Source organism: Seriola dumerili, unplaced genomic scaffold, assembly GCF_002260705.1.
Source record: "Seriola dumerili isolate Sdu_G_001 unplaced genomic scaffold, Sdu_1.0 BDQW01000017.1, whole genome shotgun sequence".
NCBI lineage: Eukaryota > Metazoa > Chordata > Actinopteri > Carangiformes > Carangidae > Seriola > Seriola dumerili.
In genome coordinates, this window is record NW_019174272.1 from 1,410,575 (window position 1) to 1,432,216 (window position 21,642).

Below are 21,642 nucleotides of genomic sequence, written 5' to 3' on the forward strand. Positions count from 1 at the left end.
TATGTGTCCCAATTACCCAGGTGAAATGCATTCATGCATAACATTTGTTTGGTGCTAAAAAAATATTTAAAAAAATATTTTATTCCAACTTTATGAGCAACAGTGTATAAACCTATAATATAAACAGACATACTAAAATACATGCTTCTATTAGCTAGACATACTGTATATGTCAATATATGATATTATTCCAATGGAACAGGTTTCACATGTAATTTTTACATATATAGGGCAAAGTGTATATACATATACGGAGATTCAACACATGTACATATATTACATTTGTGTATGGGCATTTCTGAATGTAGATTCAGATCTCAATAACCTTAATAACTTGTTTGATTGATGGCATTAAAAAGTCAATCACTTTGTTTTAAAGGGGTGGTGGAGATGTTGCGTCCCTACCAATGTTGAAACCAAACTTACACCCTTGACCAAATCAAATTCTGCTTAGGGCCCCATAAAGGCTTGGGCGGTCTCTGTGGCAATAGGATGTTTTAAGAGAGAATTCATTTATTCATTCATTTTATTTGACACTGCATCTCTTCTTTAGAGTTGAGAGTATTATATGTATGTCTGTTCAGGTGATTTCCAAACTGCAGGTTTGCCACCTGATGCCCTGCAAAACAAAACTGGACACGCATAATTCAGAGGACAGATAAATCCTTTTTTGGAAGCTTTTGAACCAATATTACAACTAATGGAGTCCTGAGGCCCTCTGGTGGTGAATGTAAGTTAGAGAACAGAGTAAAAATAATCAGTCCAGTTGTGCAAATAGAAAAAAATAATCATGTTCATTCAGCTCGTCGAGAAAATCAGTTTACATGACAGGTGAAAGAAAAACAGTTGATCTGCTTTTGGCATCAGTCGCACATAACAAAATAGACTGATCACTTCAGTTTACAAAGGTTATTTACACAAAATAAACCTATTCACAATATGAAACACAGTTCAAAAAGTGCTACAGTATATTTTTTGACTCATTGTCTAAACTTCGGGGTGACAAAATAATTGAACTATCACTTGTATTTCTCTCTGTGATGAGACAATGTGTATTTGACTCCAACATGTTGTCAGAGCCTTTACTCACATTATCTATCAGTAAAAGAACAGAAGACAACTGAAAATGAGTAAAGCACAGAACATTTACAAAACAGTACATCTGCATACTTTACGGTCAAAATTACAAAATAATCCACAACAAAAATACATGATGATCACCTGTGAAAAAAATTTCAAGGCACTCATTTTCAATCCAGTTGTATTGCACCACATACATCGTTCAATTGCACCACCTCTGTTTTCGATATTTACAAGACAGTTTCATTTTTGTGGCCAACAATAATTCATTTGGTTTTTGATCAGAGAAAATCTGTTTTTAAAATAAAGTTCCTTTTTACCAAAAACACACAAACCCCTTTAAACAAATCAAATTGCATCTTCTGCCTTTGTTTTGGATCTAATTATTATTTTATGTCCTGTCGTATCTGCACTCTTTTCTGTAATGTAATAGTGGTCATTTCAATTATTATAAAGTAAGATCACTCAAATTAACAAATGTCCAACATGAACTGTAAACTCTTCAGCGTGTGAGGCAGGTAGCAGAGCTAGCTGTCCTTGGTAAACTCCGGTACTTCCAGCACCATGCTGACCTCCAGGCTGCCTGGCATCTCCAGGGCCAGAGCAGGGTGGCACGGCTGGGTGAAGCGCTGGCTGAAGGAACCTAACAACTGACCACTTTGGGCATTGTAGAAAGACAGACGACCAAGCTGGTAATCCAAGAGAGTACCTACTCGCTCAGGCATCTCCATCACGAACACACTGGACTGGACGTCATTGTGGAGCAACTGATACCTGCAACTGGAAAGATAAAGACACCAAAGGTAGAAGTTTTACTAAAACTAAAACAATTATGCAAAGCATCTCAGAAAATGGGGGGAGATTTATGCATACCCTGTCGGTGTAGGAACACACTGCAGACACCACGACAGGCTGTTTTCCCCCAGTGAGCCGCCTCTGTTGGCTGTGCTGTGTGCCACTCCGAGTCTGTAAGCTGTACTTCCTGACACAATTGTCTCCCAGTAATAGTGTCCTCGTAACGGCAGCAACTCACCCAGGATGGATGGACACCTAGAAAACACACAAACTGTGCTGGACACATATTTCTGAAACATTTCCTAAGTTGGGAGGTGATTGAAACTGTGTTAAACTCACTGTTTGTCTGTGAGTGGTGTGTTTTCATATGTGTCCTGGGAATAGTGCAGGGTGGTCCGATCCACTGACAGCTCTAAAGCAGGGTGAGCTGATGCGCTCAGCAGGTGGAACCTCGTCCCTGGAAAGAGTAACAAGTAAAAGAAAAGGATGTAAAAAAAAAAAAGAAACAACTACAAAAACAGTTTAAGTGTGTGGGTTTTTTTTTTTTTTTTTACCTTTTGTGGAAATGAGTGCAGCCTCACTCTGTTCGCTGGCTCCCGCCTCATTCACAGCTTTGATGTAAAACAGGTAATTCTCATTGGGCTGCAGGAGAACCCTCTGTTCACAGCTATTGATGCCTGAGATGGATCTAGGAGTATACCACACAAACACACACACATGCAAACACACATAACACACATATTAAACTTTCATACAGCCAAAAGTGTTGACTGCCCTTCCCAGTGTGTTCTGGGTCAGAAATTACAATAAAAAAAAAGAAAAGATTTTTAGAGTTAATCACTGCATTTTTCTGTGATATCATGATTTTCCAGACACCTTTCTGGTACCTGTCAGGTAAAAACAATCACTATGACTGACTACAAATTGATCAGCAAGGTGTTTGAGACCCACCTCAGTCCCTCTCCCTCCAGTTCATACTGACGGCAGTACTCCAAGGTGTAACTCTGTCCAGGAGTCTGCTGTTTCCACCTCAGTGTGGCCGAATCCCACATGACACTGCAGCGCTCTGTGTCAATCACAGGCACCGATGGAGCTGCCAGGAAGAGAACAAGGCATCTAAGAGAATAGCGTGCTGCTGCCTGGATAAACGTAGATATGTCATACGCAATACAACAGAAATCCCTTGAACACTGACTATTTAAATTTACCAAATCCCCCACCAGCATGCCAGTACAAATTGAAATGATGCTTGTTGTCTCCAGTGTGTGGACTGACCAGTTGTGAAGGCAAGTCTCTCGCTGGGCAGAGAGCAGCCTGTATAGTTGACAGCCATCACCCACACCTTGTACGTCTTGTCAGGCTCCAGCTCCTCCAAGACACAGTAACTCTCCTTCACTGTCACACGGTACTCCTCTGACACAGCTGTGAACCACAACAATATAGATATGCAGTACCTCTTGAAACCAAAAAAAAACCATATACTATACATATATATATATATATATATATATATATATACATATATATACACACACACACACGTGTATGTATATGTATTCACCCACTCCCCCACCCCCGATGGGGGGTGGGGGGGCTTCCTCAAGTATCTTAGCTCTTCCTAGGATTGCGCTCTGCTGGACAGAGACCTGAGATGTTGCACCTGGAATCTGCTGGAACCACCCTCCCAGTTTGTGGGTCACAGACCCCAGTGCTCCGATGACCATTGGCACCACTGTTGCCTTTACTCCCCACATCTTTTCTAGCTCTTTCAGCCCTTGGTATTTTTCGAGCTTCTCATGTTCCTTCTTCCTGATGTTGCTGTCACTCGGGGTTGCTACATCTATCCCCACTGCCTTCCTCTGTTGTTTGTCCATCGACTCGATGTCCGGTTGGTTAGCCATCACCAGTTTGTCGGTCTGGATCTGGAAATCCCAGTCCTAGCTCGGTCATTCTTAACCACCTTAGGAGGTGTCTTCCATTCTGAACGTGGGACTTCCAGCCCATACTCAGTGCAGATGTTCCTGTACACTATGCCAGCCACTTGGTTATGGCATCCCATGTACGCTGTTCCTGCCTGGGTCCTGACTGGTGTGGTATTTTAATGCTCTATTTTTAATATATTTCCATGCCTCTGTAAAGCTCTTTGAATTGCCTTGTGTCTGAATGGTGCTATATTAATAAAATTACCTTGCCTTAAACATTTCTCTATGACTAGTATAAAATTTCCCAGTTTAAATAGCAACCTGAAAGTATTTACCTCCTTGTGGATCCTCCATGCAGTAGACCTGGAAGCAGTCTATGATGTCTCCGGGGTTGACCTTCCAGTAAACAGTGACACTGGTGCTGGTGGCTGAGCCTGGCTCCTGGGGCTGCAGCGTGGGCCTCTGAGGCACTGAGGCACAACCAGGACATATACAGTACAAGCTTCATAACTGCCACATACACTGTATACGCACATCAAACTAGACTTAAAAATGAAGATAAAGATATGTAAATATCAGACCTACCTGGGATTCCCTTGCGCTGTGTGAGGTGTGAGCTGGATGTGTTGCCCTTGGCGTAGTCTTCGAACACCAGCAGTCCCTTGGGACCCAGCTCCAGTGACATGGCTGAGTCCAGGGCTGCCTTGAGACTAAACACACAACCGCAAACAATTAGCTTCTGGTCAACACAAGTCAATGTCAAACACTTCTTTGCTATAGGTTGAGCTCGGTACGGAGAATGTTAAAGAAAATCTATAACCACAATTCAGTTATCAGAAAACTGGCACACTCCCAGGGTTATAGCTCTGCAGGTCAAGCACCATGCTGCTCTGGTAATCACTGTCTAGTAATATGTTATTACACAGTTGTTAGGAAACCACACTAGCTCACACTCCATTCACTGAAAGCACATTACCTTGCATGAATGTCTTCAGGTGACTAGTAGGAGAGCAGATTGAAGAGGGATTTATCAGACATTTGACACAAACCCTGATCACCAATCACTGGCCAAACATGATACCACTGATCAATCAGTCTTAAAAGCTTCAGGACTCACCCGTGCGTCAGTCTCTTCCTCTCTGGCCGTGGTCTCTAGAGTGGCCTTGGCGGTTTCTATGCTCTCCTGGAAGGAGACAATCTGGTCATATAGCTGCTCCAGCTTGGACTTCTTCTCCTCCTCCATGTTGACGGACATGTTGTTGTACTGCTCCATCACCAGAGCCATCATCTCCTCGTTCTGCACCTGCATCGCCGCCTCGCTCTCCACACACTGGTCCTGGTGGAGAGGAGAGTGACGGCCAAATGAAACGATGTCCTGCTAAAATATCATGCTGTAGGCTGGATTGATTAATTTAAACTAATCTGAAATAAATTACAACCTTAGAGTATTAAATGTGAATGGCACAAAGTGAGCATGCTTTACCTCTACAGAGTTGTAGGCCAGCTCCAGTTCAGACACCAAGTCCTCAATGTTCTCTGACCTCCCCTGAAGCTCTGAGATCCAGTCACTCAGCTTCTCCTGTTATACAAACATTTATTCGTACATCATCACATGTACAGGACATCCTCTGACAATAAGACGCAGCTGTGATTGAGCAGAAGATCATCGTTGGAAGTTTGTAGATATAACATTAAATCTGCACCAAACTTAGTCTTTCTCCGAAATGAGTTCTTCACCCACTCTAAAGATTAAATTCTTTACTTGCTCTGTACGAAAGAAATTCCCATCACTTGCAGTATCTGAAACATGAATTCTCTTAAGACAATCTTATTGATCCGTGGGGTCCCAGTTTCTGTTGTTGTTATTTAGACTGATGACACAGATTAATCTTTAGGTTGCCTACAGCAGCTTTAAGGGGAATCATCAGGGAGGACACTGCAGGAGGAAGACTGGTGGTTTAACTAGGTCGAGCTGCGGTCACCGAGGCTGACCGCCTCTCCACCAAAAGCGGGAAAACAGGTGTGAGTGTGTGAGGGAGAATGTGTCCATCCATGTCTGAGAAGGTGTAGGAGTGCATTGTACATTCTAGCTGAGAGAACTGGACTGGATACAGGTTTGCTAAGTTGTTTTGCTGAGCTTGTCAGGATCGATTTTCCGCTCTGTGGAGTGTCTGAATAGACCGCACTGCTTGGTGCTGAAGTCAGACTTGTATTATAGCTTTGATCTTTGTCTTATTTACAGTCCAGCTGTCAGTGTTTCACATAAACACAACATCACACATGCACTAGACCTGGTTCGAATATCATCTGGAAATGATATTTGATCATTCTCAGTTTGTTCCAGCTTTCCTTTGATTTATTGCCAGATACTTTACGGTGAAATACTGAAATATCTCACTTCACTCATCTTGTCTGATGTATATTCACAGATTTACAGCAGCAAATCAACTGAACAGTGAATATTGTCTCTCCTGGTGAAAAGCTGCATCTTGTAGCAGCGCGAGGAGCTCTCTGTAGTTGTTTTCACGGGGCAAGTCTTCTCATGAATTTACACGTTAAAAACTGACTTTTGAAAACTACAGGCAAAAGAAACCAAAAAATTGCTAGAAGGTGTTATAATGTTAATGGAGATTTTAAAAAGGAGAGGACCGACCCTGTGCCAACCCAGAGGGTATATCACAGGGAGAACAGTGTGTGTGTGTGTGTGTGTGTGTGTGTGAACAGATCACCTCTCAGTCTCCAGTTGATGATGACACATTGGACCTTTCCACCGATCAAAGTAGAACATTACATCACAACAGTTCAATGTGCTTGGCCGCAGCCTGCCAGCAGCCCGGGAGCATGAAACTTGCCAGCATACATGGAAAAGTTATAGCCAGCTAATTTAGGGCCAGTTTATTATATGATGACGCAAACTAATGCCAGTAAAGTGTGCGATGATCGTAACCGTGTGTTGTAATAATGCTGGTAAAGTGCAGCTGCTATTTGATTACAGCATGCCATCAGTCATCAGAAAGGCTGCTGTGTCGTTTCGGGCAGCAGCTCACTAAAACGATCAAACATCTGGGAGACACTGTGATCTCTCTGAGGCGGCAGACAGGACATAAAGAAAAACATGTTGTCTGATCTGACAGATTATGATTTAATCTCCTCACATAAGTAGTTGTGTTCCTCTGAATCCATTCAATTTATCATATCATACAGATGATGCTCAGCTTTAATCCTGCATTGTTTCCCATGTTTTTTTGTTTATTTTTGTTTTTTAAGATCTAGCCTATTTGCTCACAAAGAGACACAAAATAAGTTTTCCCCAGAATGTTAAACTATTCCTTTAAATGTATTTCTTGTATTTTGCAATTCTTTACAATAAATATCCATTATGTAATAGATAATTTATCATCTATTTACAAGTACTTATGCTGTGCATGTTTACTAAGCTAGACATCTGAGGAGTTTTAGTATTATCAGTAATTTCAGTTAATACAATAAAAGGCAATGAGTACTATCAAAAATCAATAATTTTCTACTTGTTAATACTTAATGATAATAAATAACCGATAGAGATGGTAAATTATCAGTGAACTAATGTTCACAGCGGCACTTCCCCTGCTTCTCCTACATGTGTGTGTCTTACTGTACCTGTTCCATGCTTGTATACCTTCCTAAAGTGCTACTCCAGTGAGATGTTATTGAACTTTTATTGAGTTGGGGCACTCGCAAGAAAAATTATTTTAAAAAGAATAGCAGCAGTGGCTGAATTTCTAGTAGTGCTCAAGATCCAGAACCACTGTATCCTACATTTCCCATAATGCAAGTGAATATGTTTTGTTCAACACTTATGCCCACATCTTATGAAATTCATGCCCCCTGATGTTAAAGCCTAATGTGAGATAATGACATCATATACTACTGTGAAAATGATCATGTGTAAAATTGACGACGTGCCCCTTTAAAACAAATGTTACTTTATATATGCAATATACACATTCAGTGTGCGCATTTATTACACTACCTTGAATTCCTCATAGGCTTTGTCCACAGCAGTCACCACGTGGCTGTGATGCTCTCCGGACACACAGTCGTCCTCTGATAGCAGACGACCACAGGTGAGACAGAACCAGTCCATCCCCTGCAGCTCAGCAGCCAGTCGGGCCTGACTCTCCTCCTCTGCATCAATGATTTCATAGTCATCCTCAATGAGCTCTTCTTCTGGGGAAAGATCAAACATTTTCCCCTCCATCTCCATCTCCATCTCAACCTCCACCTCCATCCTCTCTTCTCTGTCCCGGCCAGACTCAGGTTTTGATTCCTCTGCATCTCTCTGTATTTCGGGTTCTGGCATCTCTTCTGCATCCTGTTTAGATATTATCTCATATTCAAACTCATCAATGGGCACTTCTGGAACCTCTGCAACCACCTCATCTTGCTCCATCCTTTGCCCTATATCCTTTCTGTGCAGATCAACATCTGGACCAACATCCTCTTCGATAATGATTGCATCTGGAAAATCTTCCACCCACATCTCCGCCCTTTGTTCTACATGTTCTTCTGATAGTATATCCTCCCTGTGCAGCCCAGATAAATCCTCCCTGGGAGTAAAGCTCCTCAGAGGGGAAAAGAAACCCTCATCTTCTTCTAAGTCCTCCCCTGTCTTCTTCTCCTCTGTGTCGGCCTCCTCCATCGGTGCAGGGGGTGAGTACTCTCTGTCTAAGTCATTTCTGGGTTGCTCTTCTACCTTTACAGCAACTTCTGCTTCTACTCCCAGTTGTGGCTGTGTCTTTGTTTCTCCCATCGGTGCCGGTATGTCTTCAGGTGCTATTAGATGTTCACATGTGCTGTCAGGTTCAGGGAGAGCTTCTGAATCACTCGGGGCCTGACCAATATCAATGTCCATCTCTACTGCTTGTCCCTTGGGAACCAGGAGGATTAACTCGTCACCTACATTCACCATATCCTGAGTCCCAGCGTCCTCTGTGGGTGTTTTAGCTTTGACTTCAGTTATCAGCTTTGTTTTGCCTGATTCACTATCAATTACCGGCTCCTCTTGTTGACGCTGCAAGGATTCAAGGATTTCATGATGTTTCTTATCTGAATCTGTCTTGACGTCGTCTGGCATCACAGGTTCGGTTACTTGGCTTGAAATCTCAGTTTTAACTTCTGGCTCCTGAGCAGCTTCGGCAATGAATTCAGGCAACTGGCTCTCAGCTGCAGCTTCCCCTGTCTTAGCTTCATGTTCTCTTCCTACTTCAGGAGCTGCTGTTGTTTGAACATCTGTCATCTCAGCACTTTTTACATCCTGAAGATCAATCTGAACTTGGGTTTGAATCTCTTTTTCATTCACTGCTTTTTCAGTTACCTCCACTACTGCGTGTACCGCACAGTCACCGTCGGTGATGACCTCGACAGGTGCAACACCTTCAGGGACGACTTCTGCTGCTTGTTTTTCCTCACACGGTGATATTGCAGCCGGTGTCTCTATTTCACCTGAAGGTTCAGTCGAGGTGAACGTTTCCTGTCTTACAGTCTCAGGTTCGTTGACTTCAACTCGGACCTCTGGTTTGGCCTCAGTTTCTACTTTCTCATCAGCAGCCACCATCTTCGTGTCAGGAGCTGGCTCCTCAGAAAAACTCTGCTCTATTTGTATTTTTGATTTAATGTCCATCTGTGGCACTGCACTGCTTACAGGTGCTTTTTCTGTCGTGTCCTCTGTAGCTTTTACAAGCTCTTCAGTTGCTTTTTCTGACACTTTTTGTGTCTGACATATCCGCTCGGTTTCAATAATGCTTTGCTCACTTCTTTTGTGCTCTTCTCTCTGATGCTCCTCACTCTCGCTCTCTGCTTTCTCTACCTTTCTGTTCTCTTGAATTTCAGGAGGTGGCTCATCAGTGCTCCTCTCAGGAGGCTCAGTCTGGTCTCCTTTTACTTCCTGTTTTACTTCCTGACCCTCAATCCGATCCTCTGTCAGGTTAAACTCCTGAGCTGATTTTTCTGGGGCCTCTCTGACAACCTGCTCTTCAGTTGCCATGGAGAGTTGTATTTCCTCCCTCTCCTTTTCTGTTTCTGTGACTATTTCTCTTTTCTCTTCAAATGTTGCTGATTGTAGATCCTCACTACTGCCTCCAGCACTGACCTCCTGTGTCTTTGGTTCCTCTGTCTTTGTCTTGTCCTCATCTTCTTCTTTGACCACTCTTCTGAGACTTCCTGTCATTTCAAACCTACTCTGTGACCACATCATCCTCCCTTCGTTCTCGTCCTGCACTGATTCTGGTTGAACCTCCACGGTGGAAGTTTCATCCTTCAAAGTAAACTTCTCCAGGTAGCCTTCCTCCTCCTCTGCATCCGACGAACATCTCTTATAAGACTTCTCAGATGCCACGCTCTCTGCCTCTGAGTGTTCCTCGTCGCTCCTTCTCCTCTCGCCTACAGCATCCTCGTAAAGGTCGGAGTACATGAAGGACATGGCGGTGGGCTCCTCCAGCAGGATGGGGTCAATAATCTTCGGGGGTCCAGCGGAGATATAGATGGGCGTAAGGACGGTCTCTTCACTCTCAAACAGTACTGAACCATTCTCCTTCGTCGATCTCTGGCTCTCTCGCCTCATCCTGGCTGCAACCTCCTCCTCATCCTCATCTCTCCTCTGCAGTGCATCAGCAGGAGCTCCTTCTCCGTAGAAGACCTCGTCCAGGTGTTCCCCGACTATCTCCACATCTGTGACAAAGACAAAAGACTCTTCTGATGCAGAGGGGCTGTCTGTTGCTGTCTCCGTAGCAGGTTTCTGCTCCTCTGCCTGGGGTTTCACTGCTTCCTCCTGCAGCTCTGGAGCTTGTTCTCCGGGGACTGCCTCATCCAAAAGGGTAAACTTCTCGAAGTAGTCAATGTCACTGGCGCTCTCTTTCTGAGAAGGTGTCTGCCCGGGTTCTGTGTCTGCTGATGGCTGAGAAGAATCTTGCTTCGAGGGCTGTGGAATGAGGAAACCAATCCATAAAGGACATTGTAATGTTTAAATCTACAAATGAACGTTTTATTGTTTATGCAAATGAATATATTAATTTATGTGAATGACAGGACAGGTTAGATTTAAATCATAACTAACTTGATCACATCATTCAAATCAATCAGATAAATACCTCTTGGTGATCGAGTATCCTCCCCTCGTCTGGCAGGACATGATTCTGTTGCCACGTCCAGTCATGGTGGCTGCGGGACTTGATCTTTGGAGTCTGGTCCAGATATGACAAATTGTCCTGCAGCTCTGTGCTCTCCTCCTCATCCACGGTGGGAAGTTTGGAGGGGACTCTGATGTTGAGAATCTCATAACCCTCTGAAATCAAACTAAACAGTTGCTGATCTTTGTTTTTGATTTCCTCCAAGTCCGGCTCTGTTTCGGTTTTCTCCTGTTTCACATTGGGGAGAGAAACCTCTGCCATCTCCGGTCTCTCCACTCCCAGAGCCGAAGCCGATCTTGAGCTTCCAGGTCGACTCAGCCTGTCCCCCAACCTGCTGCTCCTTCCTCCGGACCTCGTCCTCCTACGGACTACTTTATCCTCATCAAAGACAATGGTGATCTTTCCTGCAACGCCAGAGCCCTCCATGCTGTAGGCTTCAGAGACAGAGCTCGTGTCAGAGGCCCAGGGCGTAGAGCAGCGGCTAGAGGCCGTCTCCCAAACAATACCACTGTCCTCGCTCTGAACTGTTACCATGGAGAACGATGGGTCCACCATCAGGCACTGGAGTTTGGGCTTTATCGACTGGTCCTGGACAACCTCTCGCAGACTGAAGGAGGTAAGAACGGAGTAGAGTTAGATGGAGGACAGGAGGCTGTTTGTGCCGTTCACTAGAAGAGGAAAGGCATTACTAAACAGTCTAACTGCAAGAGGAGATCCTTTTGGAAATGCAAGCAGAGAACAAACCAATGAATCAAATCACAAAATATCTGAGCAACATGTGCCAAAATTCACGTTTTGCAGCACTGAGCCAAATGAGAAAATCTAAGCTGAAAACAAGATAACATGCGCTGAGCTTTTCTCAAGATGATCATTTAAGAAGTGTAGATCTTGTCAGCATTAGAGCAGGTGTCTGGTGCAAGGCTGTCAATGTGAGTGATGAGCTGAAAAAAATAATGATCAAATGCGCTCTGAGCTGTCCCTCCTGCTATGAATACAGCTTAGTGCCTGCAGGGTTACCGCGAGGTGACGTCCCAAAGCGTCATTCATGTAATTTTAGAGAGGAGATGCCTGGCCTTCTCAGATACATCCAACATATCAGTATCTTCTACTATTTATGACATGGCAAGGACGGCTAATGCGCCCGGTAAGAAACATGATAAATGAGATGTAAAATATGGGATGACCAATAATATCAAATATTAGAATAGAGTGCAGTGCCACACTGACAATCCTTGTGTGAGCTGAGGAACAGACGATCATATAATGTGTTAAAGGACATTCACGGGGCACTGTTTTGTGTAACATCTATACTCCTCTCCAGTCAGAGATATGACGCAGCTTCCCTTGTCTTTCTCTAAAGCAAAATGTATTTGAACTAAAAAGCCCAGAAGCAAATGGTTTCTCACAGACTCCATTCAGTAAATTTCATGATAAGAGCTCCCAGCAGAAAAGACATCAATTTACACAAAGACTAAGTGATCCATAACTGACGTTATTCAGTGTATATATGGTCCAGACAAGAGAGTAGAGCACCTGTTTTGCAGTTCCTCCACCTCGTCTTCATCATCCTGGCTGATGGCCTCTGAAGCGTCAGACTGAAACTCCATCAGCTCTGAGTCCAGACTCACACATCCCTCCATCATGCTAATATCCACCAGCTCTTCCCTTCCGCGGCTCCCAATTTTGTTTTTCTTCTGTGTACTTTAGAGTCCTCTTGATTTTTTCAGTCACTCTGGATTCGGAGGGGCTGGTCTGCCTGTTTGTGTCATTCTAAGTTGGGAGCTGTCCATCTGACTCAGCGAGGGACAGAAATAGACTGAGAGGGGAATGAAAAGAAGGGAGAGGAGACAGAGAGGGGAAAAGCAGTGAGAGGGGGTATGTTTCACTGGCTGTTGAGTTAAGCACACTAACAACTAACTCTAAGAGATGGTTAGATTTTCAATGTTTTATAAAGGATTGTTATAGATCTAAGAAATCCATTATGTTGCTCTTGGTGTGCGCCGGTGTCTAATATCTGAGTGAGGCAATGTGACTTTAAGATCAAAATCCCCTTTGCTGAGTTAAATATAGGCCGTGAGCTGAAACAGTACCCCCCGGTCCCCCTGCTGCTGGTGGCAACACTAAACAGATCCGTGGACACACATACACACATATTGTAAGGTATCTACCCCTCGCAGTGCCGGCACTAGACAGAAGTCATAAAACTAGGTGTAATAAGGTGTCAAACCACAGATAAAAACCAATGAGCACACTGGCTGCCAGAGGAGGCCGCAGAAAACATTTGAACAAAAGGTGCGCTCGTTTTATAATCTTTTTCAAGGCCTGTGAATCACAAGCACCTGTAACGTACTGAATGACTTCAGAGCTCATGGTAATAGAATAGAATAAAATAGAATAGAAAAAGTCGTTCAACTGAGGAACCAAAATGACACCTGATTTCAAGATCAGGTGGACTAGCACCAGATCTATGGGACAGTTTTGTGCTTTATCAGTCAATATCTGTACGTATAGTTCCTGTGGAAAAAATGATACCAGTTTGCATGAGAAATTAAAAGCATGCCACCTAACCTCAAATCTGAACATGAATGACACCTTAAAAAAAAGAAGCCAGTGTTCAATTTAATATGATTTTGACACTTCTATTAGCATAGATGAGAAATGAGAGGGCTTCTCATGGAGCTCAAAAATATAAAGTGAAACAATCATACATCTTCAGAGATTTATTTTTTTTTAAATAAACATTTAAAAGTCAGTAATGTACAAAATGTACAAAAGCAGCTGAGGAAAAATATAAACCAAATGACGAAAGAAAAAACAGTCACACTCATAAGTGTGAATTCTGCAAATAACTTATTTGTTAAGTGAAACGAAAATGAATGACTAGCACGTCAGGTTTTGTCCAAATAAATCAAGTACATAGCTGAACTACAATGACATATATTTGTTACGAGTCAAGGAAAAATAATACATCACCTCATGAACAATGATAAAGGAGTCTGAGATCCAGAGGCTGACGTCTTCACAGCCCTCTAGTGATCACCTCAAAATCATTTAAATTACAACACTAACTTCAACATGTCTTAATAAAAAGCAGTTTTCAGAGGAGCTCAGAAATTTAAAGATGAAGATGATGAAAAAAAGAGAGGGCCTTTAATGCGGCGGTAGAAAAAAAGTGTCTATAGGGTTTTAAGCCAACGACAGCTTCACTACTGACCTAGAAAAATAGAAAAAAGGCTTTAATGTTCCAAGTTGGTCCAGACAGGCAATATATATACTGTACATGTATGTGGCATCTTCCAATACGACTGTGCAGTAAGGCTCTAACAATGTGGATGTAACTAAAACTGAGATCGGAGGAGAGAAACATGGCACGAGACTAGTCTTTCAAACCTAAACACTGTTGCTTCCATTTAAAGATAGCTTGAGATATGGGCGGGTTGCAGGTGTTATTTTGTGTCTTCACATACTCTGTTGATAAACTTAACTTCCTCCTAGGAATGCTATGTGCATTATGAAAGAGGGCGGTATAGCAGCAATAACCATCTCTACTAACGCTGGCCATTATCATCCTGCTTCAGTGCAGCATCTCTCCGTCACCAGTATAAGTGACAAGCTTTGATTTCAGAGTCCCCTGGCTTCACTCCAGAAATATTGTATGTTTTCATCCACTCTCACTTACTGGAATATTACATTACATATATTTTGCAAAGGCGGCAAAGCAATTGATAGTGCATAATATTCAATAGGTGCTGCCATAGGACACACAGTATGTGACTGATACGGAGGAGGCCAGAACTTTCAGAGTCCCAGAAACTCTCTGGCTGTGAGGTGCGGAGGCAGCACAGCTCCTCTCTCAGCACATCCCAAAAGGTCTTTCATCGTTTCTGGGCACAGGGCTGTTCTTGAGGTAGAAGACTCCAGTCAGCTCGTCTAATTAAAGGAACCCCTTATCTCCTGGATGACTCTTTATTAATGATGGCTCTGACTGGGAGGATGGAGTTCAGGTCCTTCCTCTGCTGCAGTATCCGACATGACTGCGCAGACACAGAGAGATGAGAAGCAGGAGGATTATGAATAACTCATAGCTGGCCCACAGCGGCTCATGGGAAGAAAGAAAATATGAATAGAGCACAGTTATCAGGACTGGCACGTACCTCAGCAAACTGAGCTTTAATGGCATCAAACTTGATCTTCTCATGGACTGCCCTGGCGACGTTATTTCTTTCAAATGGCTCTGAAACACAAAGAATCGCTGTCGCTCACTGAGTATGTTGAATTACTGGGGACATTTCTTTCACTCATGCTCCAGTTTTTGTCTGGTGGTGGTTGCAGTAGCACGTTATGTCCACTGAAATGTTTACCTTCCACACATATGTATTTGTTTCTCCACTCTTGAGAATTGGTCTTGGCCAAAGCTCTGGCTTCTCGAACAGAGATCACCTGCTTATCCCACCTGCAAGACACAGGAGAGGGAAATGTTTAGCGCTTATTAGACTGAAAAAAACCCACAAAGACCAAGATTCTGAAAGACTATAATAATGTCTAATTAGCTACAAAACATGCACATTTCACGGCCAACAAACTAAGGGGAAGTTTTCCAGATAGATTCTGAACCTTCCAGGTGTCTGTTGGTTTTGGTTCAGTTCAGTGTAGTATAAAAACAGACACTTGCTGAGGAAAGATAATATCAAGTAGCCCTTTTAATTTGGTCAAAGTTATGTGATCGTCATGTGATGATGTGGTAATCAAAAAAAGTTTTCCAAACTCATTCTTAATGGACAATGTCTACAACACATTTTGCCTATTGTCTGTGTTTTGATTCAAAAGTCTTAAATGTTGAAGCTTTACTTTTCACGCAAACTTAATACTGATTTTTTTTTTGTTGTTAAGTTTATTGACATAAGTTGGTTACAACAAGTTGTTAAAAAGGTAGAAAAATGTGTTAGTCAAATGTACTACTTTTACTTTCTTTACTGCTTTTGTGTGCAGTAACTTCAAGGGCAAAAGAAAAGCAAAATCACTCACCAAGTGTGACCTGTTTGAGTGTTTGATACTGTGAAATGTAAAAATTAGTGCATGTTTGCATGGTGGGTTTTAGCTCAACCTTGCAACTGTGGCATGGCACGCTAACACACATACTGCAAACACAGAGACCATGGTATGTCATGTTAGTGCAGTGTAAGGCCAAAGGTCCCACCTGCTCCTGCCCCTCACCCAGAAACATGAAACCAGAGAAGAGGATGCAGGACAGAGGAAGAAAAAGGAGAGATGGGGGACTGGAGAGGGAGAAGGAGTTGGCGCAAGGAGCTGGAGACGAGGAATGGGAGCAAGAAAATGAGCAGGCAAAAGAACCATGGGTGCATCTGAAACACTAGACTCAGTAATGTGATGTCCTTGGGAGATACCTGAAGCTTGTGGAATAGTATTTTAGAAAGCCCAGAAGCAGCTCTCCCAGAGAGGACTGGTTTCTTGACACGTAGGGGGGGACGTGTTTAGGTCCCTCCGGAACCATGTCGATGTCCATGAAGGGATTAAAACACTCCTGAAAAATCAAGGCACAAGACAAACACTCAACACTGAGTGACACTAGGGTTACACTTAGAGATGTGTGAAATGGTTTACCGTCATATTAAATGTGGATTCTAATTTCTCAAAGTGAAGAGTTAAAAACAGAACATTTAAACTTCTGTAGGTGTTGCCTCTGGTATTTTGTCCACAAGACATTTTCATTATAAAAGAGAGTCTTTGTTTGTGATGAGTGAAGCAAATTCTTTGTAGCAATGTGTTTTTACAAATACACACAATAAAAGTGCAAAGGAGTGTCTGCAAGTAATTTACTTCTTGTATCTTGTGACATGTTGCCTGTTAAACATACTATTTGACATCTTAAATTGTTAACTATTTACAAAAAAAAAAAAAGTTTCCAGCTGCAGTTATTGTAATCGCCCTGGACAGGAAGGTAAAAAAAAAGAAACGACTGAACTGATACTGAAATGAGATTTACATGACTGCACAAGCAGTGAAGACACTCACTGGGTAATCCCTCTGTAGAGACGGAAGGACAGGTTCATTAAGGGCTGCAAAGAAAACGACACATCACATACACAGTGAGATTCACTATGAGTCAAAGGTTCAAAAGATTTTATCTGTGTGCGTGATTGTACTGACTCTGGAGGTAGTGCAGGACCATCAACACAAGTGTGTAGCTGCTTAATGTCCCTTTGCTGGCATCATTGATTTGATTGTGCCGTGCCCACTTCTTGATGACAAGGATCATGGGTCTTATCCTGAGATCAGCTGAGAGACACAACAGAAACACACAGCAGGTCAAAACAAGAAACTTCTTTGCCTTCCTTTCAAGAAACAACTGCACTGCACATGGTTGAACTAATAAACAGAGTGATCAGTCACAGTTAAATCTGACTTAAAAATAGACGGATGAATTTTAAATAGTTACTGCCACAGAAATCAAAATATTAGTTTTCCCACCATAAGCGTAACTCCTCAGAAGGAATGTGTTTCTGATGCCCACGGTGTTGTTGATATTCAGATCAAACTCCAGATCACTACAGAAGGGGGGAGTAGCAAAAGAGTCACATTGAGACTTATCACTAAAATTGGTGATGTTGTAAACACAGGCTTCAACTGTTTTGCTCCTACCTGCCTTTCTCTCTGAACCTGAGGATCGGCACTTTGGCTCTGATCAGCTGAGTCCTCTCTACATATGCTATAAATCAAAACAAAGATTTATTGATTTATGCTAGTTTCAGTTTCCTTTACTGTAAACCTGAAACTCCTTTAGCTCTGGATAAAAAGCTCCATCTAGTGGAGAATGCGGAGAACATAAAAATTGGAGAAAAAAATGAAGCAAATATAAATAAGAAGTTGGATAATAGTAAATAAGTAAGACAGTGTTTCCACCCATGTAAAAAAAATGTTCAAAGATAACAGTAGACGAATTAACAAAATTATATATTATTCTAAATGATTTGGTATTTGCAAAAAAATTATTTTATTTACTCACAGAGTGTTTTAAACAACCTTTGGAGGACAGAAAGCACATGAATAGGATCAGGTCTTTTCTGAAACAAAAAAAAAAAGTGCAGGTGTTCATGAGGAAGTGGGTATCTATGACTGTTCATTTTACATATACACACAGACATTCATCGCAGAGAGTCAGAGATACATACATTTCCCTTGAGGACCAAACACAGATCAGCATCACTGCTCCGGCAGCCCAATCCATTCATAGAAGATCCAGTCAAGTAAAGGCGTGCCACTGTGTGAAACACACATTGTGAGTAAGAATCAGAACAGAAAGTCAGAGCAGACAGTGACTGTATACAGTCATACACACCTGCATAGACACGTTGTATGTCTTGCTGCAGCTGGGCTCGGCACATCTCCTTCCGGGCCAGATCAGAAGATTGCTGCTGGCACGCCTCAAACAGCTCCACCATCTGATCGCTCAGCTGAGGGCACAAGTGCATGCATCACTAACTAAACCAAAGCATATCTGCACGTATACACACATTTAAAGACTTGATGTACTGTATGTTAGCAGCAGATTAAGGCCATCTGAATATACCTTGTCCTTGGCGTAGTCCTGCAGGCTGTTGGAGCTTTCTGGGACAGCAAACACCTGAGGGCGCGGATGGGAGTGTGGGCTGAGATAAGAGCGATCAAAACCAGAGAAGGATGATCTAGAGGACCCAGCCACCACTCGGTCAGGATGACGAGGAGGAGGAGGGGGTGGAGGGGGAGGAGGGACTCGAATTAAAGGGGAGCCTATTCGTGGGTGGGAAGAGGAGTCAAGGCGTTGGCGCTTCACAACATGGGGGCTGTAGTCATCATTCTGCCTCCTGGAAAAAAGATTATGATAAGAAAACATGTGAGGAGGGACGTTAAAAGGCAAACGGTCGTAAAATGCAGGTGAGTTTAAAGAATCAGAAGAATCAGAGTGGTTATACAGCACTGTATGAATGGTAAAATGACATACTTTCGTCCATTGGTCATAGTTGGTGTGTGAGGAGAAGGGGGTACTGGAGAGGTCAATGGTGGGGGTTTCCATTCATATGGAGGAAACCTCTCAAGTCCAGGAACATAGAAGCTACCAAAACACAAACACATATTACCATACAGGACACAGGCGAATAATGAAAAGACTATCTGGTCTGTCTCTGTTGATTTCAATGGTTGTATTTATTGTGGGCCCACACCTCTTATATCAAGCTGCAAAGAAGACAGAGGAAGGCATAGTCATCTTCTCTCTGAACAAATTCCAGTTAACATTAAGCACTACAATCTTCAAGGTTGGACAGTCTGGTGTCAAAGATTACTACGTTTAAAGGTGAATCAGCAGCTATACGAATACATTTCAACAAAGTCTACTACAGGGACATAGAAGGGTCCAACAAGTGGCCATTAGTAAGTTTACCGCTATTACACTGATACTGCTGTGTCCAGCACACCTATGTAGTTTAGTGTCTTCCTCAGGCTCACCTGTTGACACCTGCCGGGCGTTGATGGTTGTATTCGTAACGTAGTGGACCCGGGGGTGGTGGGTACAGGCCGTTACTGTAGGCTGACCTGCCCCTCGAGGCAGCGCTGCGGGGGAACATGCTGCGGGTCTTCGCGGAGCATCAACTTCGCTGAGTGAAAACAAAAGTGCGACATTAGCACCCGGCGGGTCGCAATTGAACGAAGAACCGTAGCACTGGTAATCAATGCAATATTTCATCCACGAGTGACGAAAAAGCCACGAAAAGTTTCAGAGGAACCCGAAACTTCCCTGTGAACAGGATGTGCAGCAAGATAGCAAAGTTAGCTCGCGTAAAGCAGCACCTAGCTAGCTAATTCAAATGACGTTAACCTTTCTACCTAAATATTTTTTTTTTCACTGTATGTTTATATGAGTAGTAAGTCTATGGGAGCGTGTCACTAAATGTTAAAAGCGTTTACTCAAAAACGGAACCCACACCCTGTTACACTTACCAAATTTCATGTCACATGTAAACAAAACTGAAGGTGCTAATTTCCTGCACATACACTTCCGCATTGATACCATGACGTAATGGAACTCGATTTAAAGGGGACGCTGCCACGCGCTTATTAAAGGGAAAATCCACCCAAAACAACAAACTCAAACTAAAAAAATTAGGTCACTCTGTGCTGTATCAAAAAATACTGGACAGTGAAATGCATTTTTTTAAAAAGCCATTACATCATGATTTTGGGTATCTGTGTGATTATATTAAACATTTGGTTGAGACAATTTTGTATACCCAAATGAGTTTCATTTGAATTTTACTTTAGCCTCAGATAAGCCCTTTTACCAGTAAAATGACTGTGGCTGCTGTCATGTTGTTTATTATCCATTGTCTGTTCAGAAACCTTGGGATTTATTCAATTCACACATTTATACTGAGCTTTTGAATGTTATAAACATAACAAGCATGTTTTTTTTCAAATCTAGTGGGGTTTCCTCTCAAAAGTCATTTGTTCCCTGTATTTCAGTGACAAGATATGAATGGTGAAAACAGCAGGGTTGGCAGTCCTAACTGTAAGTGGACATTAAGTCTACATAGACCTGCACAGAGGGCTTCAAATAAATTATTTTTGATTTTATTGCATTGACCTTTGTTACTGTTATGTTGGCTTTGTGAGTTCTGGTGTATAGACTAAGCCTATATGTATGACCTAACATGATCAATTTATCAAATATTTATGGACTGACATTTACCTGAGATTCCTGTGTCCTCAGATTCTTGTTCTTGTGGTTATTCTTAAAATCATTGTCTTGAGGCATGGCACAGAAGCATATTTACATTAGATGGTGCCTTCCATAACAGAGGCATTTTCTCACAACCACAGGGTTCAGAATTAGATGTTCTCCCTAAATCCCTTTTGCTGACTTGAACAGTGAGCTAATAAGAAATTAAAAAACAAGAACTCATAAAACAGCCATCTCAGACAAATAATAACACTGTACAAGACCAGAAGATGATAAAGAATCACATGTATAAATGTGACAAATATTCATAAATGGTGCATTATTCAGTCACTTTGGAGTGAAATGTAGAGTACACAGTGTCTGTGTTGCGGGCTGCCAAAGACGATTGATTTATTGACAGACAATAGCCTAAATAACTCATGGAGCATGAATGTGGTTCTTTATTGGGTTGTTTATTATTAAACTGTTATAAGCAACGACCAGTTCATTAGACATAATAACAGAAGCCTCGTATTGGGATGCTGATATTTTCAGAAAATGTGTCATTTAACGTAGAAAATTACATATTACAGCCCTGGAATAACGTTTCATAAAGCTCTCGGTGAGTATCAGGTACTTCCCAATAAACTTCTTATAAAACAACAAAACATCAAATGGCATCAGTCCCTAGAGGACCGAGTGACGTCACTGCGGAGGACGGTGTCGTGACGTAGGCAGTTCAATACTGACACTGATCTGAGTGGGAGGGAAGCGGATGCATCGGCCAGATGTGGACCGGTGTGGTGGTGTGGGGTGGGGTGATGTGGAGGGGCGTGGGGCGTGGACACAGGGGTCTGTGGATGGGCGTCGATCAATAAAGCACATATACAGCTAATACAGCTTTAACATAGAAGCTGCAGAATAATTTAATCTATGCAAACGACTTCACATACCCGCATTGATCAGG

At 42.5% G+C, this 21,642-nt stretch overlaps 2 protein-coding genes across 2 annotated transcripts; both read right to left on the reverse strand.

Annotated features, from left to right (window-relative positions):
* Positions 1-1,416: 1,416 nt before the first annotated feature.
* On the reverse strand, positions 1,417-12,579 carry LOC111227074 (cardiomyopathy-associated protein 5-like). The gene is made up of 13 exons (XM_022752463.1): positions 12,497-12,579; positions 10,925-11,570; positions 7,810-10,755; positions 5,281-5,376; positions 4,921-5,133; positions 4,383-4,563; positions 4,133-4,267; positions 3,151-3,297; positions 2,827-2,968; positions 2,430-2,563; positions 2,215-2,332; positions 1,954-2,130; positions 1,417-1,860 (listed from the first exon to the last, which is right to left on the reverse strand). Exons 1-13 carry the CDS (start codon positions 12,568-12,570, stop codon positions 1,608-1,610), a joined length of 5,262 nt encoding a protein of 1,753 aa, XP_022608184.1. The 5' UTR covers positions 12,571-12,579; the 3' UTR covers positions 1,417-1,607.
* Positions 12,580-13,717: 1,138 nt separating this feature from the next.
* On the reverse strand, positions 13,718-20,009 carry papd4 (poly(A) RNA polymerase D4, non-canonical). Its single transcript, XM_022755379.1, has 15 exons — positions 19,958-20,009; positions 19,466-19,614; positions 18,963-19,073; positions 18,552-18,825; positions 18,321-18,435; positions 18,154-18,242; positions 17,988-18,045; positions 17,624-17,690; positions 17,453-17,529; positions 17,132-17,260; positions 16,997-17,040; positions 16,369-16,505; positions 15,325-15,416; positions 15,118-15,197; positions 13,718-14,997 (listed from the first exon to the last, which is right to left on the reverse strand). Exons 2-15 carry the CDS (start codon positions 19,582-19,584, stop codon positions 14,911-14,913), a joined length of 1,479 nt encoding a protein of 492 aa, XP_022611100.1. The 5' UTR covers positions 19,585-19,614; positions 19,958-20,009; the 3' UTR covers positions 13,718-14,910.
* Positions 20,010-21,642: the final 1,633 nt, after the last annotated feature.

What these genes read in the sequence shown, in the direction of transcription:
- LOC111227074 (XM_022752463.1), bottom strand. Translation starts at nt 12,570, where the DNA reads ATGGAGTTTCAGTCTGACGCTTCAGAGGCCATCAGCCAGGATGATGAA. An exon ending in AAGCCTATGAGGAATTCAAG is followed by an intron (nt 5,377 to 7,809) that starts GTAGTGTAATAA and finishes TTTGTATAACAG; the next exon opens with GAGAAGCTGAGTGACTGGAT. An exon ending in ACACCACTCACAGACAAACA is followed by an intron (nt 2,131 to 2,214) that starts GTGAGTTTAACA and finishes TGTGTTTTCTAG; the next exon opens with GTGTCCATCCATCCTGGGTG.
- papd4 (XM_022755379.1), bottom strand. Translation starts at nt 19,584, where the DNA reads ATGTTCCCCCGCAGCGCTGCCTCGAGGGGCAGGTCAGCCTACAGTAAC. An exon ending in GGTCCTGCACTACCTCCAGA is followed by an intron (nt 17,041 to 17,131) that starts GTCAGTACAATC and finishes TTTTCTTTGCAG; the next exon opens with CCCTTAATGAACCTGTCCTT. An exon ending in TTAAAGCTCAGTTTGCTGAG is followed by an intron (nt 14,998 to 15,117) that starts GTACGTGCCAGT and finishes GTGTCTGCGCAG; the next exon opens with TCATGTCGGATACTGCAGCA.